Raw genomic sequence first — 22,515 nt, 5'->3', positions numbered from 1 at the left:
GGGTGATGAAGAAAAAAAAGTTGAACAAATCCCATTTGCTTCAACAGTCGAAGGTTAAACGTTAAGTGGAACAATGTAGGCTAGCATAGCCATTTCCAGCTCTGCTTCACAATATTGCGTTATGCATTATAAGTTAATGTTATACATACATGTTAATAAAGTAGCATACATACATGATACAACACACCAGTAACCAATTGATATTGTGTTAATATACCGAAAATATCCGTGAATCGAGATGGTGCTGCTGTCGGTCCCGCCGAAAACCATTCAAACACGTTGACAGCAGTGGGTTTTCATTTAACTACAGCGAGCTACCGGAACCACGTGACAAACAAGCTCTAGCTTTTTTCTATGGAGTTAGATTAGTTTCATAATTCAAACAAACAAACGCAACACGATTCAAACAAACTTAACACGATCCAAACAAACGTAACACGATTCATACAAACATAACACGAATCAAACAAACAAACGTAACACGATTCAAACAAACGTAACACGATTCACAAATGTATTTCGTGATTCACAAATGTAAAGCGATTCACAAATAAATGACCTTATTACATTCGTTTGCAACCTGACAAACACAAGTTACAAATCCCTGCATTCGTTGGTGTGAATCCTTGCATTCGTTCGTGTGGATTTTTGGAACTTTCCTGACGCGCTTTGATCCACAAATGCATTTTTTCTAAAAGATATCCTCAGCAGCCTATCAGATCGTCTCTTCCAATTTTAGCCAATCACATTAACGTGTCTATGTGGACTTCAACAACCTGCCATAATGACGGACATCGTCTCCTTCAGATCACGAGCAATGTCGTCTGGTAGCATGTAGGTGAAATATTGCTTGTTAATCTTATTAAACCGATGATCATACCTGATTAAATATTGTTGAGAATGGCAGGATTCATGTTTAGTCATTTTCCGTGTTTCCTAGGCTAACGCAGAGCCCGTCTACCCATATTAGACATTCTCCGGTGATTGGCTAAAATTGGAGACATCTGATAGGCTGCAGAGGATATCTTTTAGAAAAAATGCATTTGTGGATCAAAGCGCGTCAGGAAAGTTCCAAAAATCCACACGAACGAATGCAAGGATTCATACCAACGAATGCAGGGATTTGTAACTTGTGTTTGTCAGGTTGCAAACGAATGTAATAGGGTCATTTATTTGTGAATCGTGTTACGTTTGTTTGAATCGTGTTATGTTTGTATGAATCGTGTTGCGTTTGTTTGGATCGTGTTAAGTTTGTTTGAATCGTGTTGCGTTTGTTTGTTTGAATTATGAAACTAATCTAACTCCATATTTTTCCTGCGTTTCACTGGCAGTGAGTGTTCACACATGTTGTAGTTCACTCCTATGTTCACCAAAAACGTCAGCGAGGACTGCCTAATGTAGATAAGAGTCAGCTGAAGATAGCCAGAATATCGTATTTCTTTAACTGAGCCTGTTTCATTCGTAATTTGCCTGAGAAAGCGACTTCCGTTGGCCAGCTCCATTGAAAACCATTCAAAAAAGTTGACAGCAGTGGGGCTTTTTGGAACTACAGCGAGCTACTTGAACCACGTGATCACGTGTCGGCGAGATCAAAGCGTGTCGCAACTCTCTTTTTCTATGGCTCTGGGCTCTCCCTGTCAATACACATGCTAGAAAAAGTTTTGGCTTGCTTATGTTGTTGCTAATTCTCTGACATTCTGATTCTGCTTCGGATGCCATCAAGCGGGAGCTCTAGTCGTATTCCTTAACTAACCAATCAGCATTCATTAGCAGAATGCTAGCGTGTTATGGACAACAATGACTCACCCTGTAAGAAATCAAAAGGACATAGGTACTCATTCATTCAACTTTTGACCTATAATCCATGTTGGACATGCGAAAACTACAATCAAATCGGAGATTTCTCAACGACAATCAGACGAAAGAGACTAATATAGCCGTTTAGCTCCATAGACTACCATTCAACATGCACTCGCGATCACCCTCAGTGAAACTCTGGTGTAACTACAGCCAAATTAGGTACAATGGAGTGGCAATGCTCTCCTTAAACAGGCTCTGGTTAAAATCAATCAATTGACTATACTGACACGGAAGGTATGATGGAACGGCTTTAGCGCAACTTAGTGTTCAGTGTACAGACCACTGAAATGGGTACAACTGCCACTAACATTCTTGTTATATGGCGTACTGTATTAGACATAGGCTATTATGTTTATACATTTGTATGTCATCTTAAATATGATTACATGGGGACGCACGCGGGGGCGGCCATAGTTCACAAGATGCATTGTGGGAAAAGGAGACAATTTTAAGTCGATTTCATGCAGCGCCGGCGTCGCCCGCAGCCCGGCTGACTTGAAGCAGCCTGCTGCAGCCGGTGCTACATGAAGTCGAATACCCAGAAAACATGAGGGTACTCCCGGAAGTACCACTGGGGGGTTTCGTGTCTTTGACCCACCACTACCACAGCGCAGTGCTATCATTCAGTTATTGAACGATAAATATGAGCATACTGCATTGCATCCAGATTAGGACCTAAAAAGATTAAGTCTTTGACAGATCAGTATTTTAAACCTTCTGGGGTTTCTTGTATACAAACATACGCGCCTTCCAAAAAATGCAATTATCCTTTTGCCATTTGCAAATAAATATAATATCAAAATGTTAGGCTATAACTATACTGGTAGTCACCTGTTGCCTATCAATCTAATTAAACTAAGTTTGCAATTCAAATAAATGTGCTCAAATGAGCTAGCTAGCTTCTGAATCACAAAACCAGCTTGATGAACTTCCCCATTAGCTCAACTTGCCTGGTTTTGTTGGTTGTTGAGTGTGTCTGTCTCGTTATTTGACAATAACTGTAGCATGGTGGTTACGTAGTGTCACCAAGCTAAATCAACGTAAAAATGTTTAGAACAAGGCTACTTTACGACCTCTCATATTTGAAAGAAATTTGACAGCTACCGTGAACATTTGTCCAAGCCGTGAGACACGTACGGCTAGCTGGTTAGGGACACGACGAAGTCTACATAGCTCACCCAGTGTTTGTACAAAGGAATTCAACGGCATAGGCTATAATTGTGTATACTTATCGGTAGAGCTTGTTGTGTCCACAATTATATCTATCCATCCTATTGGCAAAAAACCTCAACAGAGAAGTATTGGCTCTCTGATTTGTCGCTAAGAGGCACAAGATTACGTGATAACGTCAACCTTTAGGTCTGTAGATCAATACAGATATAGTACAAATACAGATCAAATAGCCTACTTCTATAAACACTGGGAACTAAAACCCTAAAGGCAAACGCAACCTCATTCACAAATCAGTTGGTTATTGCCAGTACTGCTCAACAAAGATTGCCAAAGTAGCGGAAAATCGCGAGATTTGTTGCTTGAAATAACATGTTTATTTGTGACTAGGGAAGGTGTAAATTCAGTCGCTAAATCTAACGACAAAGTCGCTAAATTTGCAACACGTTATCTAGCCTATGTACCGTGAAGAGTGCTGCCCCCTACTTGCACTTGCGTCTCACTGACGACGTTGCACAGAAACCCGTCTATTGTTCGGTTGAGCATGGACGCACAACACAAGAATAGCCTAATAGTTTAACACAAAGATAACACATTTATTTTGGGTCTACATTATGGTTACAGTGTTAAGTAGGAACAATGTTAACATAATTTAAAGAGACCCACTTTGTAAGTGTTTAGCCTGCAACGGATTAGCCTGTTCCCAAATCAAACAAATAGCCAAGTACTGCTACAGTAGTAGGACCCTTACGCTAACTCATTGTTTACTAGTACCCTTCCACCAAAACAATGCCGAAACTGCGACAACAATTTGGCTAATACTGTAGGCTACTATGGACAAGTGATTGCTAACAACGTTGACAAAGCATTTGTGTAGCCTATATTTAGTGAGATAATTAAACACAGAAATGAAAAACCCGTTACAAATAGCCACCACTACTTACCGTACCAGCTGGTTAGCGCAGATCGTAAAAATGTTGATACTGTAATTTACTGAATTCCGCAAGTGATGACGTTTTTTAGGATCCAACCAATCACCACGCGCATTGCCACGAGGTCGATCGGAAACAAGGTCATTCATAGCTTTCGCGCTTCATTTTACAGCAACACTGATGACAAAGTCCTATTCTAGAAAACGTTTGTAGGACAATTTAATTCAAGTGCGCTGTAGGCTAATCTACATTATATCTACAATCGTGTCCTCCTCTTTATTAGGCAGTCATGTACTTCGTAGGCTATGCTAATGTAAGCTACATAGAGGCTAATCCGGTAGGTCTCATCATGACTGTCCTGATAGAGGAAGTTTCTCATGTCAAGCGGTATTCTCAGTATTTTGAACGATGTAAGCAAGTATAGTTACATTTCGATGTATTGGTAAAAAAGCTAATGACCACCGAATGCAAATTTGTAAATAACAGTTTTTCACAATTGCTAAAACACTAAACCCCATTCTCTGAATCAATGTTAAGTGAACTAGCTAGTTAAACCAATTAGTCAAATTAGACACTCTTTTGCAAAACTCTAAACACATTCTCATTCTCTAAACACATTTTGCACTGTGATGCACTTGTGCTGCAAAAAGGTAAACAGTAAACACAACTACAACACAGTTGTTATCTGTAAAACACAACGACTTAAAATTGTTCACACTTTTTTCTAATGGTGGTTTGGAACAATGGCAGCTCTCACCATGGTCAAGAGTAGTTCAACATCAACCAGCATTTTTTAACTGTGAATGTTTGCCTTCCACCATACAGCCCTTTTCTCAACCCTATTGGAGAGTTTTTCCGCTGTGTGGCGCTGAAAGGTCTATGACCGAAACCCATATACCAGGGTAAATCTCCTACAGGCAATGGAATTGGCCTGTGGTGACATTGGTGTGGAATGTTTACAAGGCTGGATCCAGCACACCAGAGGGCTTTTACCCCATTTTTCTTTGTTGACAGTACTAAGTTGTGACGGTTACTGTAATATTTTTAAATAAAATCAAATGTAAAGTATTTGTAAAGCCCTTTTTACAAGCAATGTCACAGAGGGCTTCACATACGCCCATATGACTGCCCCTCAGCCAACTCCAACCCTCAAAGAAGACAGGGAAAAACTCACTAGAGGATAACAAATTGAAGAAACCTTGGGAGGAGCAATTCAGTGAGGGATCCCCTCCTCCATACATAGTTGGCAAAAGAGAGGTGCAGAACACAGGCTAAACATAGTCATACATCAGGAAAGTGTCAATGGGTGCTAAAACACCCACATCCACTGTTTCAAAATCCAAAATCAATTTTCTTTATTGCTAGTAAATGCATTTACTGTGTATACATAAACTAATTTGTCTTTACATGTAACTACATGGCCTTGATGCTGTGTTCTCTATTTTTTTGTGTCTAATGATTGCTCCATAGTGTTTATATATTGATTTGCTGTGTTTATGATCTGACAGCATTGTTTGATTTTGAGCACAGGTTACATGGTTTAGGGGCGAGTGTTTGATTTTGCCAGAAGAGTCAGAGGTTTTGGAAATGTAGTTTGAATATTTGGTTTTGTGTTTACAGTTTTGAGAAAATGGTTGACTGTTTCAAGAAATGTGTTTTAGCAATCGTGGAAAAACTAACAAGATGATTAATTTGAACGAAAATATTGTCACACTGGAACCAATAAAAGCCATGGGTCATCTCTTCTCACATAACACACACACCAACACACCTATAAGAGTCTTATAATAAGACATTCTTCAACAAATGATATTTTCGGAACTGCGCAAACACTAACACACACCGTGACCCCATTCTAACTCATTTGTCAACCTAACCATCCACCCCCAAACACACACATCCCCTGCTTCCCACTATATAACAATAACAAAACAGACATAGCATCCCCCCTCTCCAACCCTAACTGCAACACACACACACAAAACAAACCTCCCCAACCCCCCTTCCCAGCACATACAGACACTTGAAGGCCTATGTACCGAACAAGTGTTTGGGTGACAAGACCTTTGAATGTTTGAGTATTAGCTAGTTTGGTTTCACAGATGAGCCACACGTTTATAAGAGGTTCATCGGTATAAAGCATTTTTATTGAGTAAAAATTATATAAAGTCAAATAGGGTACACAAATATACCTTTTCACTGTATTTCCAAATTGTTATCAGAAGTATTAAAATAGCAGACTCTGACATGTACTTCTAATATCTAGTAAAAAGTCATATAAAAACAAAACATGAGCAATAACAGAAACATTTGAACTGTAGAAGGTTTCTTTTCAGTAAACACAAACCATATACATACTGTTTAAATTTACGTCTAAAAACAACATAGAAAAACAACTAGTGATTAAAAAGATTAAAAACATCACAAAATTATTAAGCACTAACTGTGCAACTAGTTTTGCTGGTGAGCAGAACCGAGTAGAAGGGTAAAAAAAGGGTAGTTGTCAAAAGTCAAGAGAAACATCTCATGATCTTTCTTTTCAAGCTCGACACTGCCAACGTTACAGCAGTTGTAGTACAGGTTGTCAACGATACTCAAATCTTTTGGTATCTTGGAAAAAAGAATACCATTGGTTTTAAAATCAAGTGTTGTTTTCGTCTGGCAGACCGCCAGCCAGTGTTGAACTGAGTGAGCTCTCTAGGTCCTTGTTCTCTAGGTCCTTGTTCTCTAGGTCCTTGTTCAGACTCTCTGAAGCGGCATCTTCCCCTGACCCTAAAACTCACTTCTAGCTTCCTCTCAAGGAATGCCACGCCTGACCCGACTAAACTGGGCACAGGTGTGTATGACTTCAGAGAACAACCTGTTTTCCCTACACCATGTTATATCTGTAATTAGGTGTCAAGCAAAGGAAGGGATTTTTCACATATTTTGTCCATTATCATAGGTCTACAACCATATATATATATAAACATTTTGGCAGGTCTCCATTGTTGAGAAACATAATCAGTTAAATGTGTGCAGTCTTTTCAATACACATACGGAATAAAACAAATGGAAAATAAACACTTTACATGACCGAAGCAGAGTTGAATCCTCAGCTATATACGATGTCCATAGTGGGAGCTTATGCACTGCAACAAGCTCTCTTAACTCTGTTCCAATGTTGGTCATGTACATCAGTTATCATGGTGGCGCCTGCTAGTGGCACCTGCACTCCGCTGCATATCCAGTCAAAATGCAGAGGCAGGCCTACCACTGTACCTGTCACTACGTATAATGGTGTGAGGCATGTGAAACGATCTAAGAGGATATTCCAAAGTACTACCGAGAGTTACAAAGCAAAGTGTGTGCTTTACTTCAATCTAAAAAACAACAACATTGTGACTGCAAACTATGGGTGAATTCTTAGTGTGACCTCCCACGTTACAATACTAGGTTATATCCATCTTTACAGCCACAGAAACAAAAGATCTGGACGTCATCTTTGCATTTAACCACGCAAGTAAAATGACTACAGAAAAAAAAGAAGAAAATACCTGCACACTGCAATGTTAATTTTCAAGGTCTCAACCAAACATATGGTCAACAAATTGCAATGAAGTCAGATGGGCGGATGTATTTTCTTAACCCTTCCATTACCTATGCTTAGCATGGCTAAAAGCTACTTTTGAACTAAAATAACTATAGCACCTGTTTTACACACAGGCACAAGAGATGTTCACAAGTCACTCATTGTGTTTCCTTTGGCGAGGAGAGAAATCACCAAACCTGTAAACATGATCACAAATACAGTACACATAACAGGAACTACAATCACTCTTTACGAGTAGTCTAGTGATCAGTTCCTTGGCTTTGTTAAGGTATACAGTTAAAAATGCAATTTTGGGCCAAATAGTGTTTTGATAGTATTGACTATTGATTTGGCAAAACTCAAATACTTCCATACTGGTTTGATTATGCCAAGCGCAATGGAACCAATGGAAGAGTCCAAGGAAATGCTAGTTATGTCTGTATGTACAGTACTAGTCAAAAGTTTGGACACATGTGTCCAAACTTTTGACTGGTACTGTAACTCCAGGGAGATTCAAGAGAAACATGGAAGTATCTGACAGAAAAACTATCAGCAGCCCACTTTGGGTATGACAGCAAATCAAAGGAATTAACCTGGTGTACAACATTAGCATAATACACAGTCCCTTTAGCTAAAATCTCTACTACAGTCTTACTGGTAACTGTTTTCAACTGTTTTTAAGACACATCAGGTATAGGCAGTGACATTCAACTTTTTGCCATCTTGTCAACATCAACTTCTTAGTTAGACTCACTCACATATTTTTGGGGGACTTTGCACTGCAATAAATTCAAGTATTAGTTAACATTGAATTACTCTCACTCTCAGTCTCTTTTGCTTAGACATCAAGAACATTAATCGGCTGTCCTAAAACGGTCATAAAGATAGAAAGACCATTCTAAAACGACAGTCTGGCTGTCAGTGTTTCAGTCTGAGAACATTCTCTGTTCTGTGTGACTCCTGGGAGGTACAAGGTATTACCAGGAGGGTCTAGATCTGAGACCCCCAGCTTTAGCTGCACGAACAAGCCCCCCCATCATGGAAGGCAGCTAGACTAACCGACCTCTGACCCCTCCGTGGCCTTAAGGGTACTCAGCTGACTCAGCTGTTGGGGAGGGACAGAGAGAGAGAGGGGGGGGGGGGGTCTGAGGGGGTGTTTGGGGGGGTGGTCTCTACTCGCAGGCATAGTAGTCCTTGAGAGGGGCGAAGAGGTGTCGTATGACGGGCACGCTCCAGGAGCGGCCCAGCAGCTTCTGCCTGGCCCCGCGGCCCATGTTGGACACGTCTGTGTAGTGGACCGGGAACCCAAAGATCCTGTAGGGCACAAACACACACACACATCAGTGACATACCCAAAGAGGAGTGTCTCCTTTACTTCAGTCGTGTACACACAGTGTGTGTGTGTGTATGACCCTGTGTGTGTGCGTGTGAGATCATCAGTGTGTGTGTCCTCTGTCTCACCTCTCCAGCTCGGTGCACCAGAGGATGTCTTCCTTGCCGTTCATCATGACGGGGAAGTGCTGGTCCTTGCCCTGCTTGATGGAGTTGGAGCGTGTGGTGATGGTGCGCACCTTCCCAAACTAGAGGATGGGGGGGAGGAGAGAGGGGAGGAGAGAGGGGAGGAGAGAGGGGAGGAGGAGAGAGGGGAGGAGAGAGGAGGAAACAAGTGAGGGGAGGAGAGAAGTCCACACAACGTCTTCAGTTCCAGTCTCCGACCCTGCTTATTTCCACCTAACACAACCTCTGTCAGCGTATTTACCTTGGCAACCCGTCCGTGTTCCAGACAGTCCTGCAGCTCCAGCTTGTCCATCCCAGATGCACACAGGGGCCTGAGAGACACACACTGCTCATCACCACGGAACGCGCCGGAGCAAACAGCGCCCGACACAGGCAACATGTCTAACACACACCTGTTCATGCCTGGGAGATTGCCCCAGAAGTAGCGAGCCCGGTGAGCTGCAGAAACTTCTATGGCATCGATCATCACAGGATTGCACTATATAACACACACACACACACACAAAGTTACATTTCAACACCACAGACCCGTACATGTCTACAAAGCTGAATGGAATAAACCCTCCTAGGACTAGCAGAGGACGTTTGAGTCAATGTTACAGACGAGACATGACATCAAACCTCGAGGAAACGCGAGATGTCCCTCTTGTCGTTGACGCCCATGGCAACCACGTTCTCGAACATCCAGAAGAAGGGGCGCTCCTCGCCCTCCTTGGGCCTGGCCTCACTCAGCAGACGGTAGAACTCAAAGAACAAGCGCCCAGTCCCCTCTGTGTGTGTGTGTGTGTGTGTGTGTGTGTGTGTGTGAGAGAGAGTGTGTGTGTGTTTACGTGAGTGTGTGTATGTGAGCATGTGAGTGCGTGTGGTTGTGTGTGAATGTGTGTGAGTGTATGTGTGTGCGTGTGATTGCGTGCGTGAGTGTGAGTGAGTGTATGTGTGTTGGAGGATGACAAGACAGAGTGAGGATGGTTAAAGATCCTGTCAAGCCAATTCCATGATTTGCTTCTCAGCACATTATATACGTGTGAAATGAGTTCCTGAAAGCATGTGCAAAGCGCGAAAACGTTTTAGCACTGAAATGTGGAGTTAGACCGTTGAACAGTTTCTCATCCAGATTCCAGATGCATTCTGTTACTCAGCTGGTACGATGCAAAGACAAAGTAATTAATAAATAAACCACTCAGAGACTGCAGGTAGGTCTGTCCTGATATCTGCAATTAATTTAGCTAGTGTTGCTGTTGTTGCTAAATTCAATCAATTCGAGGGGTTCAGCTCCTTCAGGTGACACGCCTCCCGAGTCTCAAGCAGAGAAGACTGCTGATTTTCTCACGATTTCAAAGCCTAATTTAACATACTTGTCGGTGTTTTTTTTTCATTCTAATTTGGATGGGTAGTTAACAACACATTCTTCTGTGGTGTGATGAACTTAAAACTCATTTTCAATTCCACTTTGCAGGATCTTGAAGTATGATTGACCTTCTCTGCCATTTCCAAGCACTGACAAAACCTCACAAGTCGATCTTCATTTCACGAGGTGACCAAGAAGAGGGCGGTGCTTACCATACAGGCCCTTCCTGGCCGGGTTGACGATTGACAGATCGTTACAGGGACTTCCTCCAATCACCAGGTCAAAGGGACCCCACTCCTCAATCTGTATGACACAACACAGAGCAACAGCACCTCTTCTGGTCATTCTGTAATCTGCACGGCAAACCCAAACTCGCAACCCCCCTATACCTCCCACACACACCCAAATCCTCTCCCTCCTCTCCCTACACAATATAGGATCTAATCCTAGGCCCTACATAGGACCCTTTTATTCACTACAAAGACTTGATAGAGAGAAAGAGAGAGGGAGAGAGGAGGGGGGTGAGGGGGAGAGTGAGAGAAAGAGACTTTGACTCTCTCCGCTCACACAACCACTCACACACGCAAACACACTCACACACGCACACAGACACCCACAAACACGCGCACACACACACACTGTGTGAAGTGGTGTGACAAAGGGGTGAATGGGCTCTGGGGATTTAGCCCTACAGAGGCTGCTCTTTGTCCTCTAGGGCCCAGCAATGTCACAGCACCCTCGCATGCAACCCTCTCCTGCAGCTGTGTATGTGTGTGTGTGTGTGTGTGTGTGTGTGCACTTCAAGGGCAGAACCGCAGGCTATAATGGAGGATGAAAGCTGGGTAGTTACTGGACGGTATGTGTGTGTGTGTGTTAGTCAATGTTTACACATTTAGTCGACCAGTTAATGTGTCCAGGTGCAGATTAGGACGGGTGAAAACAGAGGTCAGGAGGTGGGGGGAGGTGAAAGAGAAGGACAAGACAGAAGAGGAAGAGGAGGAGGAGGAAGAGAAGGAGAAGAACGAGGAGGAGGAAAAGAGGGAAGGTAAGGCCAGGTTTTCCTCGCGGACCGAGGACTGCCAGGTGAGTGGGATGGATCTTCTGAACGTACATTCTTCTTGGTGATGTTCCTGACGTCATGAACGTACTGGATCTTTCCTTCATGTCGGACCACGCCCACCGAGATAGAGTCCTCACACACCTCGGACGCAATGTACTGGTCCACCTTGAAACCCAGGTCCCTCAGAACCAGGTAGCCTGGAGGACACACACACAGGTCAGGATGACTGAGAAGACACAGACAGATGAGAAGAAATGCAGATGAACACACACATCGCACAAAAACACACCGCACACATACACCACACACACACACACACGTTCTCACCGGTCGCAATGCCGTCGAAGAGTGAGAGAACTCTGATTGGTCGTCTCTGTTCTGCTGGGACTGCTGGGTAGATCTTTGGGCTCTCCTGGAAGTGACATCATAGGATATGGTCATCACACAGGACATGGTTACTGTATTCAACCCTTGACTTTTTGTTCTTCCAGACTGACAATGACAAGGATGTACTTGGGATGTTGACATGTCACTAGACAAACGAATGACTGTCTATGGGTAAAAGTGTTAACCACTAAATCCAAAATGAACAACATCGTCATTTCGTCCAACGAAAAGCCGACTCACAAACTCCTGGCCTTTGTCGTTGACGAAGAACTCCTGCAGCTTGAGGCACCAGTCGTGGCGGCGTGTGAGCGTGCCGTAAGCCTGCTGGGGCTGGCACATGAAGCAGCGCCACGGGTCCAGGTCCCGGGCGCTGGCAGACGCTCCCGCGCCCACCAGGATGTCCAGACAGTCCACACAGAAACACCTGGAGGGGGCAGGGGTGAACTTGGACGGTGTCTTTATGAGCGTACCTGTGTGTGTGTGTGTGTGTGTGTGTGGGTGGATCTTTCTGTGTGTCTATGTGTGTGGAGGGTTGTCTATAGGTGCGTTCTACTTCATGCAGCGCCGGCGTTGCCTGCAGCCCCGCTGACTTGAAGCAGCCAATGGCATTCTCAGCTTCAAGTCAGCCGGCTGCAGCACTGTCGGCGCTGCATGAAGTAGAACACAGCTTATGTGTGTCTATGTGTGTTTATGTGTGTGTGTGTACCTGCAGCAGTTGGCATTCCCACAGAGTAGAACCTCACGGCCTCCACAGCACACTGTGCAGTAGGACTGGTAACCATCATCATCATACATGTAGGAGATCTCCAGATACACATCCTACACACACACGCACACGCCCAAGGGACACAGAGGGCGTCATTTACTAACAATGCGACCGCAGCTTAATCTGCGCCTTTGCCCAACCGCAAATAGCGTGGTATTTATCAAACCAGATCCTCGTCGGGCAATCAGCGCCCATTAGTGTTAATTAGCGCACCGTCAAAAGACGGGAAAATTGCCTGCATGTTACTGCCGCCATGGGTGATTCGAGAAAAAAAAACTAAAAAAAAAAAAAAGTACTGCGAAAAGGAGCTAGAAATATACACACCCTTTTTCCCTTATACCCTCCCAGCAGCGGTAATCTGCGTTTTTACTCAAGTGCGCTGCCCTTGTAAATACGGTGTTTTGCTTAACTACATGCTCTTATGGTTCTTCCCTTTGGCACTTATTTTTTGGTTGTTCACAATGTGTGCTTTTTGTTTTGGCTACCCGCAATGCTTTGAGGCTATCTTGTTGTTATTATCAGTGACCTATGCAGTGCACTTTGTAAAGCTCTCTCTTGGAAGTCGCTTTGGATAAAAGCGTCTGCTAAATGAATAAATGTAAATGTGTGTCTTTACCCGCTATTTCACGCCTGAAATGGGCGCAATCCTGTTAGCAAATGAGGCCCCGAGGATCAATAATGATAGTGTCTGACAATGGCAAACCACAGGTACACAAAGGAGATCTACTTCATACTTCCTGGTTCCCCAGACAGAGCCAGGTACTGAGAACTGCTCCAAGATACGAATGTGAAAACAGATTGTGTAACTGATGGGTATGGGTTTGTGTGTTTGGGGGAAGACAGGGGAGGATGGCAGATGAGAGGAGACAAGAGAAGAAAAGAGGAAAGGACAAGCGGGGGGGGGGGGGGGGGGGGGGGGGGGCTATGGTGTACTACCTTGCATGCTTGGCAGAGGCCTCCTTCAAACAGCGGGTGGAAAGTTGCCACTCTCGTCTTCCCGCATGACAGGCAAAACTCTGGAGACGCAAACACACGAACAGACAGAAAAACATCCCATCAAACAAGGTTTCACAGGAACATGGCCCGGAACAGCAAAGCATGTAAACAGGGCTGTGCAAATAAAGCTTGATTCGGTTTGAACGTGAATGAGGTTGTGAAACGGGAGGTCGGGGAGCAGCTTACCTTCAATACTTCGTTTATTCTTCAAAACTTCATGCACCATTAGTTCTGTGGATGTAGAGCACCAGCAGTGTCAACAGCAACCAGGGCAACACAAGCCAAACACGCGTCCGTCGCACACACAAACACAAAGAAATGAGTCACACCATAGCCACACACCACAAGCTGACCTCCAGAAATCTCCCTGGCGTGGGATCCTACTGAACAAGCATTTATGCATAAACATACCTATGTATCAAGCACTTCCACCCTGGGTTTCACCTACACCAAAAGCCATATTTCGATCATTTTCTATTGGGTGTGGAATGCAGGGGTAGGACCGAGTTGTGTGTTAGATCTCAGGTAGGCCTGGGTAAACTCTACGGTGTGTGACCTCTCACCCCTGCCCTCTGGGACTGACCTCTGCTGTAGACCTCCTCTGGGTTGGGCTTGGTGAAGCTGGCTCGAGGCTTCTTGGCGGGGGGGCAGTACTCAGGCAGACTGACGTCCAACACCTGCTGGGTCAACGGACTGGACTCTGGAGGGCGAGGGAGGAGGGTTAGGGTGAGGAGCGGAGCGGAGGACAAAAAACAGACTGATACTCGTACGTTCGTTCGTGGGTGGTTTGCCAAACGGCTACACCGGTTGCAGATCCACCAGAGGCGTTGGGCTGAACCTCACGCTACGTCATTCCGTTCCCTTCAGCTCCGCGTCAAAGCACACACCAGAGAGAAAACTTGTCAAATTTTCATGTCCAATTAAACCCTCCTGGATCTCCTGGAGCTATGAGCTCGCTGGCTGAGAGCCCGGCACTTCTCTCCGCTTCTCCAACTTTCAGATCATTCCAGCTGTTGTCTCTCCTTTACCGGGATACCAGTTAACACTGGGACTGCCAAGAATAGGCCCGACAGTTTAATATAACTGCACCATTCACGATACCTAACCTAGATACCTAAAAAGTAGAGTGAGTTTTGCGGGCAAATTAATTGTGACGTGGAAAGTAGGTGTCTGACGTGGCTAACCGCTAACAGATCATAAGCGCAATAAAGGAAATTAGCATAACACTGTTGAATAAATGAAATATATGAACAATGAAGCCACATTTAACAACACATATACACATATATATTTAGATTACCTTTATATGGTATTAATCGCTATCAGTCATTGCAATCCCTGCAAATGGTCTTTGAATTTACTGAATTGCTCCTCCTTTTCTTTACAAGGTTTCTTCTTTTTCTGGAAGTTTTTCCTTGTCTTCCTCGAGGGTTTAGGTTGGTTGAAGAGCAGTTCTATGGGCATATGTGAAGCCCTCTGCAACATTGCTAGTAAAAAGGGCTATACATATCCATTTGATTCATCTTTGCAGTCACTGTGATTGAGGTGGTAGGTTAAATGACTCGTAAAACTAGTCAATTTTGTTTTAGTGCCTTCTAGACCTCAGGAAAATACTAAAGGCACATGTTGGAAAGGTCACATCCTGATAGGGGTGAAACCTTTATTCAAACAGAATGAGCTTTTGAAAAACACAGAAACGGTCTGGATGGCTAGTTTTGTTTAGAGCGCATGCATTGCTCTCTCTCCTTTACCTCCTCTTCTTTTCTCTCTCTCTCTCTCTCTCTCTCTCTCTCTCTCTCTCTCTCTCTCTCTCTCTCCCACCCCCCCCCCTCTCACGTCAGGTATCAAAGCCATGTTGAGAGACGTGTGCGTCTGTGAAGCATGTACAAACACACCAGAACAGAAACTAACACTGTTTTGATTTCGTACACAGACAGGGCTTTGTGCCTCGAGCCTGGCTCTAGCCTCACAACTCAAACACCCCAATCACAAACCTCATACAGTACATACACTAAAAACCACAACAAACTATCCACCAAGGAGTAACAAACATTCAGCTAACTATCAACAAACCAGCAACACCCAGCAACAAACATCCATTAAACTATCCACTAACCCCCCAACCTATACTAGCTACACGTCAATCAAGCAGCAGTTGATGATATGCTGCGGTTTGTTTGAATTTTCAGTGAGTAATCAGTGATGAAGGTGGGAGTGTGCCTGGGGGGTTGGGATGGGGCGGGGGTGGTGGTGTTGGGTATTGTTTACTCCGCAGCTCACCAGGGTTGTGTGTGGGTTTGAGTCCCTCCTGGCCCTTGGGAAGGAAGCCGCCCTTGGCCCAGTCCAGCATGGGCTTGACCTGCTCCTCGGCTCCCTCCGACTCACAGTGGGGGAAGGTCTGCTCCGCCCGCACGCTCGCCATCTGGGGGGGGGGGTTACAGTTTTTCACAATTGCTAAAACGCTAAATCGCATTCTCTGAATCAAATGTTCAGTGGCCTTAACCCATTTGCGAATCAGACACTCTTTTGGCAAAACTCTAAACACATTCTCATTCACTAAAAACATTTTCCACTGTGATACACTTGTGGAATGGAATTGGCCTGTGGTGACGTAGGTGTGGAATGTTTTCAAGGCTGTATCCAGCACACCAGAGGGTTTTGACTCAGTTTTTCTTTGTTGACAGTACTACAGTAAGTTGTGATGGTTACTGTAATATTTTCAAATCAAATGTACAGTATTTGTATAGCCCTTTTTACAAGCAATGTCACCTCAACCTTCAAGGAAGACAAGGAAAAACTTCCAGAAAAACTCACTAGAGGAGAAAGAATTTAAGGAACCTTGGGAGGAGCAATTCAGTGAGGGATCCCCTCCTCCAGAGATGGTTGGCAAAACAGAGGTGCAGAACACAGGCTTAACATAGTCATACATCAGGGAAGGGTGAATGGGTGTTGAAACATCAAAATCCAGTGTTTCAAAATCCAAAATCCATTTTCTTCGTTTTGAGACTGTTTGAAACAATGGTGGAAAACTGTAATGAAACACACCTCGCCACATTGACAGGCTGATGGATAGTATGAAAGAGGGGAAGGGAAGCGAGGACAAGAGAGGAAGAGAGAGAGAAGAGGGGGAAGAGAGGAGCAGAGGAGCGAGAAAAGAGGAGGAGGTTAAAGGCGGAGAGAGAAGAGAGGAGGAGAGAGAAGAGAGGAGGAGGAGAGGAGGAGAGAGATAAGAGGAGGAGAGAGAGGAGGGCAGCATCAACAAAAAGATGCACGCCGTCTCCTATGGTGCCTCTATGCAGGAGTTTCTACAAAACTCTGGGATGAAGATCCACTAGGGGAATTCCTTTCTTTAAACTTTCAGGCAAGACATGGTTATCTTACCGTTATACACACACACATGCAAGTGTTTCCCACACATGGACTCATTTGTGGCGGTGCGCCACAGAATCAACACCGGCCACCACATATTGCGTTTCGTTATTCTTTTTTCATTTTTACACGCAGCGCATTCGTTCAGCTGCATTTCCTTTCCCTGCTCTCCCTCGGTCTCTCTGTCACTCACGCGTCTCTCTCACATACACACACACTCACAGCCCCTCTGCTCCGTGCAGCCCTCATCTGTCTCGATGAAAACGAAATCATCCCTGGAAGCTTGGCCTATTTAGTGCAGAGGAGACGGCTGGCAAAATTCACAAGTTCAGGAAAGGTTGGTATCGTGTGAACACCTTAACACAGATTAAAAAGTGCTATAAAAAGCTATACAAATATTTTCTATTCTAAATACAATGTTGTCAGTGTGCTAATGTTGGAGTCCCCACCTGACCCAAACAAGCGATTGCGCCTTCTTTAGAAAGTTAAGTAGTCGCAAGTTTGCGGTAAATTGCAGTTGGGTTGTTGAGGTCAAAACACTATGAGGCTCATTTACTAACGCTTTTGTGCCCACTTCAGGCATATTTGTTTCGCAATGTGTGCGTATAAGCATGGCGAGGTATGTACAAACAGGCCGCACTGAGGTAAAAGCGCAGACTGCCTGTCGAGGAACTGAAAATGGCAAATTGCGCTTTTACGTGTCATGCATATGCATTCACGGGAGAGTCAGGGGGAAAGTGGGAGTTTCCCATAAAGAGATGGGAGGGGATGCGTAAAGTGTGCCTAATGATGTATTCCGCGTTTTTTTTTCTTTCCATTTAGCAGACGCTCTTATCCATAGCGACTTACAGTTAGTACAGGGACATTCCCTCCGAGACAAGTAGGGTGAAGTGCCTTGCCCAAGGACACAACATCATTTTGTACAGCCAGAAATCGAACCGGCAACCTTCTGATTAATAGCCAGATTCCCTTACCACTCAGCCATCTGCAGGTTTGGTAAATACGACGTAAGCTGAAGTATCACAGCGTGCGCTTTCTGCGGGTTGGCCATGGCGCTGATAATGCTACGTTTGCAAATGTACGTACATGAGGGCCTATATGTAGTAGCTGCGAATCAAAATACTTATGATAAATAATGTTATGTCATTTTTTTACTCTTACACTGCATGTTGCTTCAATCCAGATGAGTATTGAAAAGTATTTTCCCGGACTGAAAAAGGCGCGTGTTGAGGATGAGGACCAGCCCTAACCGGAGGTATCAGTTTGAATCAGAGCTAACTAGTCCTAGTCCGACCAGCGTAGATCTGTGTCACAAATTATTAACGTAATAATTATTTTGAAAACCTGTGGAACAACATACGCAGTCCTAATAAACCTCCCTTCCCCTCCACCCCCCCTCCTCCTCACCCTGAGTGCCTGGAAGATGGCCCTGCGGTAGGAAGCCAGCTTGGTGTAGGATGCCTGGTTAAAGAACTTGGAGAAGGCCGTGATGGAATCCAGCTTGTCGGCCGACACCTGCAGGAGACGAACGGATGTCAAAAGGACGGAAAGAGAGGGCGAGAGAGAGAGAAAGAGAGAGAAAGAGAGAGAGTGACAGAGACCTTATGATCCACTGAGAGCGACGGTACTCACCTCTGAGAACTTGCCGTCTCCAAACCACTGTAGCCAGCGCATGCCGTGGGTGGCCCGGCGCTTCCCTGTAGCCCTCCAGGTCACCACCATGCCCGGCCACCAGGAGAAGCCCTTGATCTTACCCCAAACCAGCTCCCCCACCCCGAAACCCTTGTTGTCCTGGGGGAGGAGGGGGTTGGGTGGGAGACGGGGAGAGGGAGGGAGAGGGAGGGAGGTGGTGGAAGGAAAAGAGGGGTGGGGGGAAGAGACGGGCAAAAAAAAGAAAGAGTGAGTGAATGGTGTTCTCGTCCTCCTTTCTATAAACCTGCTTGGAACAGTCCATTTATATCACACAGTAAATTTGTATGATTATTGCAGCTTTTTATGGGTTTGGGGAATTTCAGGGGGTCCCTTGCACAGGTGAATAACCACCTCACATCCCCATCAAACACAAAGACAAAGACATCCGGCAGGTTCAGATGAGGTCAGATAGCTGTAACCACACGATACCAAGAGTTACATTACATTACATTTATTCATTTAGCAGACGCTTTTATCCAAAGCGACTTCCAAGAGAGAGCTTTACAAAGTGCATAGGTCACTGATAATAACAACAAGATAGCCCCAAAGCATTGCGGGTAGCCAAAACAAGCACACATTGTGAACAACCAAAAAATAAGTGCCAAAGGGAAAAACCATAAGAGCACGTAGTTAGCAAGTTTCAATTGAAACAACATGAATCTGTAAGTGCAAGTGTACCTGTAGAAAAAACAAGCAACAAAAAAAACAAAATAAAAATATAAGATTAACTAAAAATAGAAAACAGTTTAAATCAGCTACCACTAACCAACAGAGAGTTAAAAGAGTTAACTTAGCCGTGGGATAATAGCCACCTGCTCCTGTTTAAAGAGCAAACCTGTACAACACACACTCCTGCAGCATGTTGTAGACCTGCTCTAACCAAAGGGGCAGCTGGACAGCTTGGGTGCTGACACACAGACAGGCAGACAGACAGGGTAACAAATAGACTGGCATATAGACAGACAGAGAGGACTGGAGTTGAGACAGACAGAGAGACAGACAGGCAGGCACACAGACAGGACTCTCCTACCCAATCTCTCTCTCTCCTTCCCCCTCTCACACTCTCTCATTCACCTTCCTCAAGTCCCCCTTTCTCCTTCCTCATCGCTCTCCCTCCTCAACTCTCCCTTCCCTTCTCTCCTCCCTCGTCTCCCCACCCCCACCCCCTCTCTCACCTTGTACTCCGCCTGGCAGGAGGTGTCTGAGGAGGAGGTGAGGGAGGTGGAGGAGCTCTGGGCCGAGTCCTTGGAGTCCTGCTCCAGCACCTCTGGAGAGGGCACCTCTGGGACCAGGGGGGGGGGCGGGGGGGCGCCTGGCAGGCTCTGCTGGGGGAGGGTGGGGAGAGAGAGAGGGGGGAGGGAGGTTACACACTCACGTACACTTCCCGACCATATGTTGGCATCACACCTGACTGTGTTTGGACAAGGGGCTCTGAACCTGACACACACACACACCACTGCACATAGATGTTTTTCTTGCTGATACAATAACATTCTTGAGGCTATATGAACCTTGATAAAGTCACATGCCGGCTCAGAGACACACAGACAGACAGAGAGGGTGGGAGGGAGACGGGAGGTGTCATATCTTGTCCGAAACTGAGACAGAGAGTTCTAACTCCCGAGTAAACCTGTTTCACCAGGCTTAAAGATACACTCACCTGGGTGCACGTGTATGTGTTTATGTGTGTGTATGTGTACGCGTGTGTATTAACGTGTCTGTATGCGTGTATGTGTAAATACATGAGTGTGTGTGTATGTATGTACGTGTGCATGTGTGTGGGTTTGTATGAGTGTGTATGTACATGTATGTATGTATGAATGTGTGTAAGTGTGTGTCTTTGTGTGTGTGTGTACTCCTCACCAGGGGCCTGCTGTAGTCCTGCTTGGCCTGCCGTGGTCTGTCTCTGTGGCGGGGCTTGCTGTGAGGGGCCAGGCCCACCTGGAAGATGGTCCGGGGACGAGGCCTCTCCCTTAGCCCTGACTCACACTCTTCTGTCCTTTCCCCTCCACACTTCTCCTGCAGAGACTAGCCGGGGCACAGTGGTGCTAGCGTTTAGCATGTGTGACATGTGTCTCGCCCAGAAGAGTGTGCGTGTATTAGGGGTGGGGAGGAAATTGATTCACATTTGAATCGCAATTCAGTGTTCTAGCGATTCACATTCGATCACAAAGGTTATTGCTTTTTTTCGTGAATCGATTTTTTATCGATTCTTGACCCCATGAATCCTTTCGAATCGAATTGTGAGGTACCAAAAGTTAACCATCCCTAGCGTGTATGTGTGTGTATTTGTGTGTGTTTACCTCGCTGTAAGCACTTTCCCAGGTGCTCTCCTCCGATCTCTTCCTGCTTCTTTTCCTGCTGCCAGATGATTGGTTCATATCTGTGTCTGGAGGGGTGAGGGTGAGTGGGTTAGGATTTGGCAGACAGCGTGAGAAAGGCAAAGAGAGAGACAGAGACAGAGACAGAGAGAAAGAGAGACAGAGACAGAGACAGAGACAGAAACAGAGAGAGAGAGAGAGAGAGAGAGAGAGAGAGAGAGAGAGAGAGAGAGAGAGAGAGAGAGGAGAGAGAGAGAGAGAGAGAGAGAGAGAGAGAGAGAGAGAGAGAGAAAGACATAAGGGAGTGAAATAAGAGGGTGAGAGAGCGAGGGAGGACAGTAGGAGTAAGATAAGAATTTGAGAGACAGAGCACCGTGAAAAACGATACTAAGGAATGCAGGAGTGTGTGTGTAACCATGTGAGTGTCTGCTAGGCGTTTCAGGACTGGAGTGTGAGTCTGAGAGCGTGTGAGAGAGAGAGTGTGTGTGTGTGTTTGTCTCTGACCTGCAGGTGAAGCAGCATCTCCATTCTGCTTGGGACTGAAGGGGGAGGGCGGCGGTTCTGCAGCAGTGAGCGGGCTGTTCTCATTGGTCATCTCCACACCGCTGTCGTTCTCTAATAAGCCCTCAGCAGGGGGTGTGTCTCCGTTAACCACGGCCTGGAGGAGGAGAGGGTGAGTCAGAGTGCTGGAGTCGATAAAGTTGCATTTTGAACATGTAAAACATTGAACCTCCTTGACCGGACTTCAATATGACCAGAATATATAAAAAAACTAAAATTAGGTCAAAGGTTGAGGTCTGTTCACGTACAGGCTTGCTAAGTGAGCAAGGTGGTAGTCCTGGTGATAGAGCACGTGAGCTTAAGTAGCTGGATACACATACAGACTTGGCCTGCATATGAGTCAGCACTCACGTCAACGCACACTGACTGATAAGAAGCCTGTTTGCTTTTGTGTCTCTCCTCCCCGTCTTCACCACTCTCCCCCTCCCTGGAGCCCAGAGGCATCTCCCGGGCTGGGGTCCTGCCCTGACACGACCGCCAGGTTCACAACATTAGACTCTCCATTCACACTCTTCACTGTCGCCACCCCCCGCCCCCCCCACCTCCGAATCACCCCCCTTCATATTTTCTCCTATCTACATTCCCTTTGATCTCCTTCTTTCTCCAACCTCCCTTCAGCAAACACAACACCCTAGTTTGACCCTGCCCCCCCCCCCCCACACACACACATACACACCTCTCCTTGCCATAACTGTGTACCCTGCCCCAACTCCTCCTGGGTAACATAACTAGTTCCAGTAGGAACTGCCACTGTACATGTATTTTTGGGGCCATTTTTAGGTGCTTCCTTCTTTAATTATTGACTGATTACTGTTGTTGATTGTCCTTATGTTTTTCTTCAAGCTCGTAAAGTCCAGTCTAGACCAGACGCACAATCCCCAGAAAACTGGAAAGACACACTTTACAAATGGGGTAAGTTCCGGGCAGGTATAGTCTTGGTAAAAAAATAATACAAAAAATAAAC

The 22,515-nt window shown here is 45.3% G+C and overlaps 1 protein-coding gene across 5 annotated transcripts in view; it reads right to left on the bottom strand.

Moving 5' to 3' along the window:
* Window positions 1-6,080: 6,080 nt before the first annotated feature.
* The window catches only part of dnmt3bb.1 (DNA (cytosine-5-)-methyltransferase 3 beta, duplicate b.1), a 26,225-nt gene continuing 9,790 nt past the window's right edge, over window positions 6,081-22,515 (bottom strand). For 4 of the 5 annotated variants that reach the window (XM_047039496.1, XM_047039498.1, XM_047039499.1 and 1 more), the window contains 20 exons: window positions 21,495-21,648; window positions 20,973-21,058; window positions 20,533-20,697; window positions 19,845-19,994; window positions 18,610-18,768; window positions 18,385-18,492; window positions 15,889-16,030; window positions 14,192-14,308; window positions 13,795-13,839; window positions 13,549-13,628; window positions 12,553-12,665; window positions 12,087-12,270; window positions 11,787-11,871; window positions 11,511-11,656; window positions 10,612-10,702; window positions 9,673-9,821; window positions 9,444-9,529; window positions 9,293-9,362; window positions 8,995-9,113; window positions 6,081-8,847 (listed from right to left, as the gene is read on the bottom strand). In XM_047039496.1, the coding sequence (XP_046895452.1) occupies window positions 8,706-8,847; window positions 8,995-9,113; window positions 9,293-9,362; window positions 9,444-9,529; window positions 9,673-9,821; window positions 10,612-10,702; window positions 11,511-11,656; window positions 11,787-11,871; window positions 12,087-12,270; window positions 12,553-12,665; window positions 13,549-13,628; window positions 13,795-13,839; window positions 14,192-14,308; window positions 15,889-16,030; window positions 18,385-18,492; window positions 18,610-18,768; window positions 19,845-19,994; window positions 20,533-20,697; window positions 20,973-21,058; window positions 21,495-21,648 (2,391 nt within the window). In that variant the 3' untranslated portion in view covers window positions 6,081-8,705. The remainder of the gene's footprint in view (window positions 8,848-8,994; window positions 9,114-9,292; window positions 9,363-9,443; window positions 9,530-9,672; window positions 9,822-10,611; window positions 10,703-11,510; window positions 11,657-11,786; window positions 11,872-12,086; window positions 12,271-12,552; window positions 12,666-13,548; window positions 13,629-13,794; window positions 13,840-14,191; window positions 14,309-15,888; window positions 16,031-18,384; window positions 18,493-18,609; window positions 18,769-19,844; window positions 19,995-20,532; window positions 20,698-20,972; window positions 21,059-21,494; window positions 21,649-22,515) is intronic. The other variant, XM_047039501.1, reaches the window with a different exon arrangement.

The sequence above is a fragment of the Hypomesus transpacificus genome, chromosome 18, assembly GCF_021917145.1.
Source record: "Hypomesus transpacificus isolate Combined female chromosome 18, fHypTra1, whole genome shotgun sequence".
NCBI classification, from domain to species: domain Eukaryota; kingdom Metazoa; phylum Chordata; class Actinopteri; order Osmeriformes; family Osmeridae; genus Hypomesus; species Hypomesus transpacificus.
Note: the sequence above shows the minus strand (reverse complement) of the source record. Positions and strands in the feature narration are given on the sequence as shown.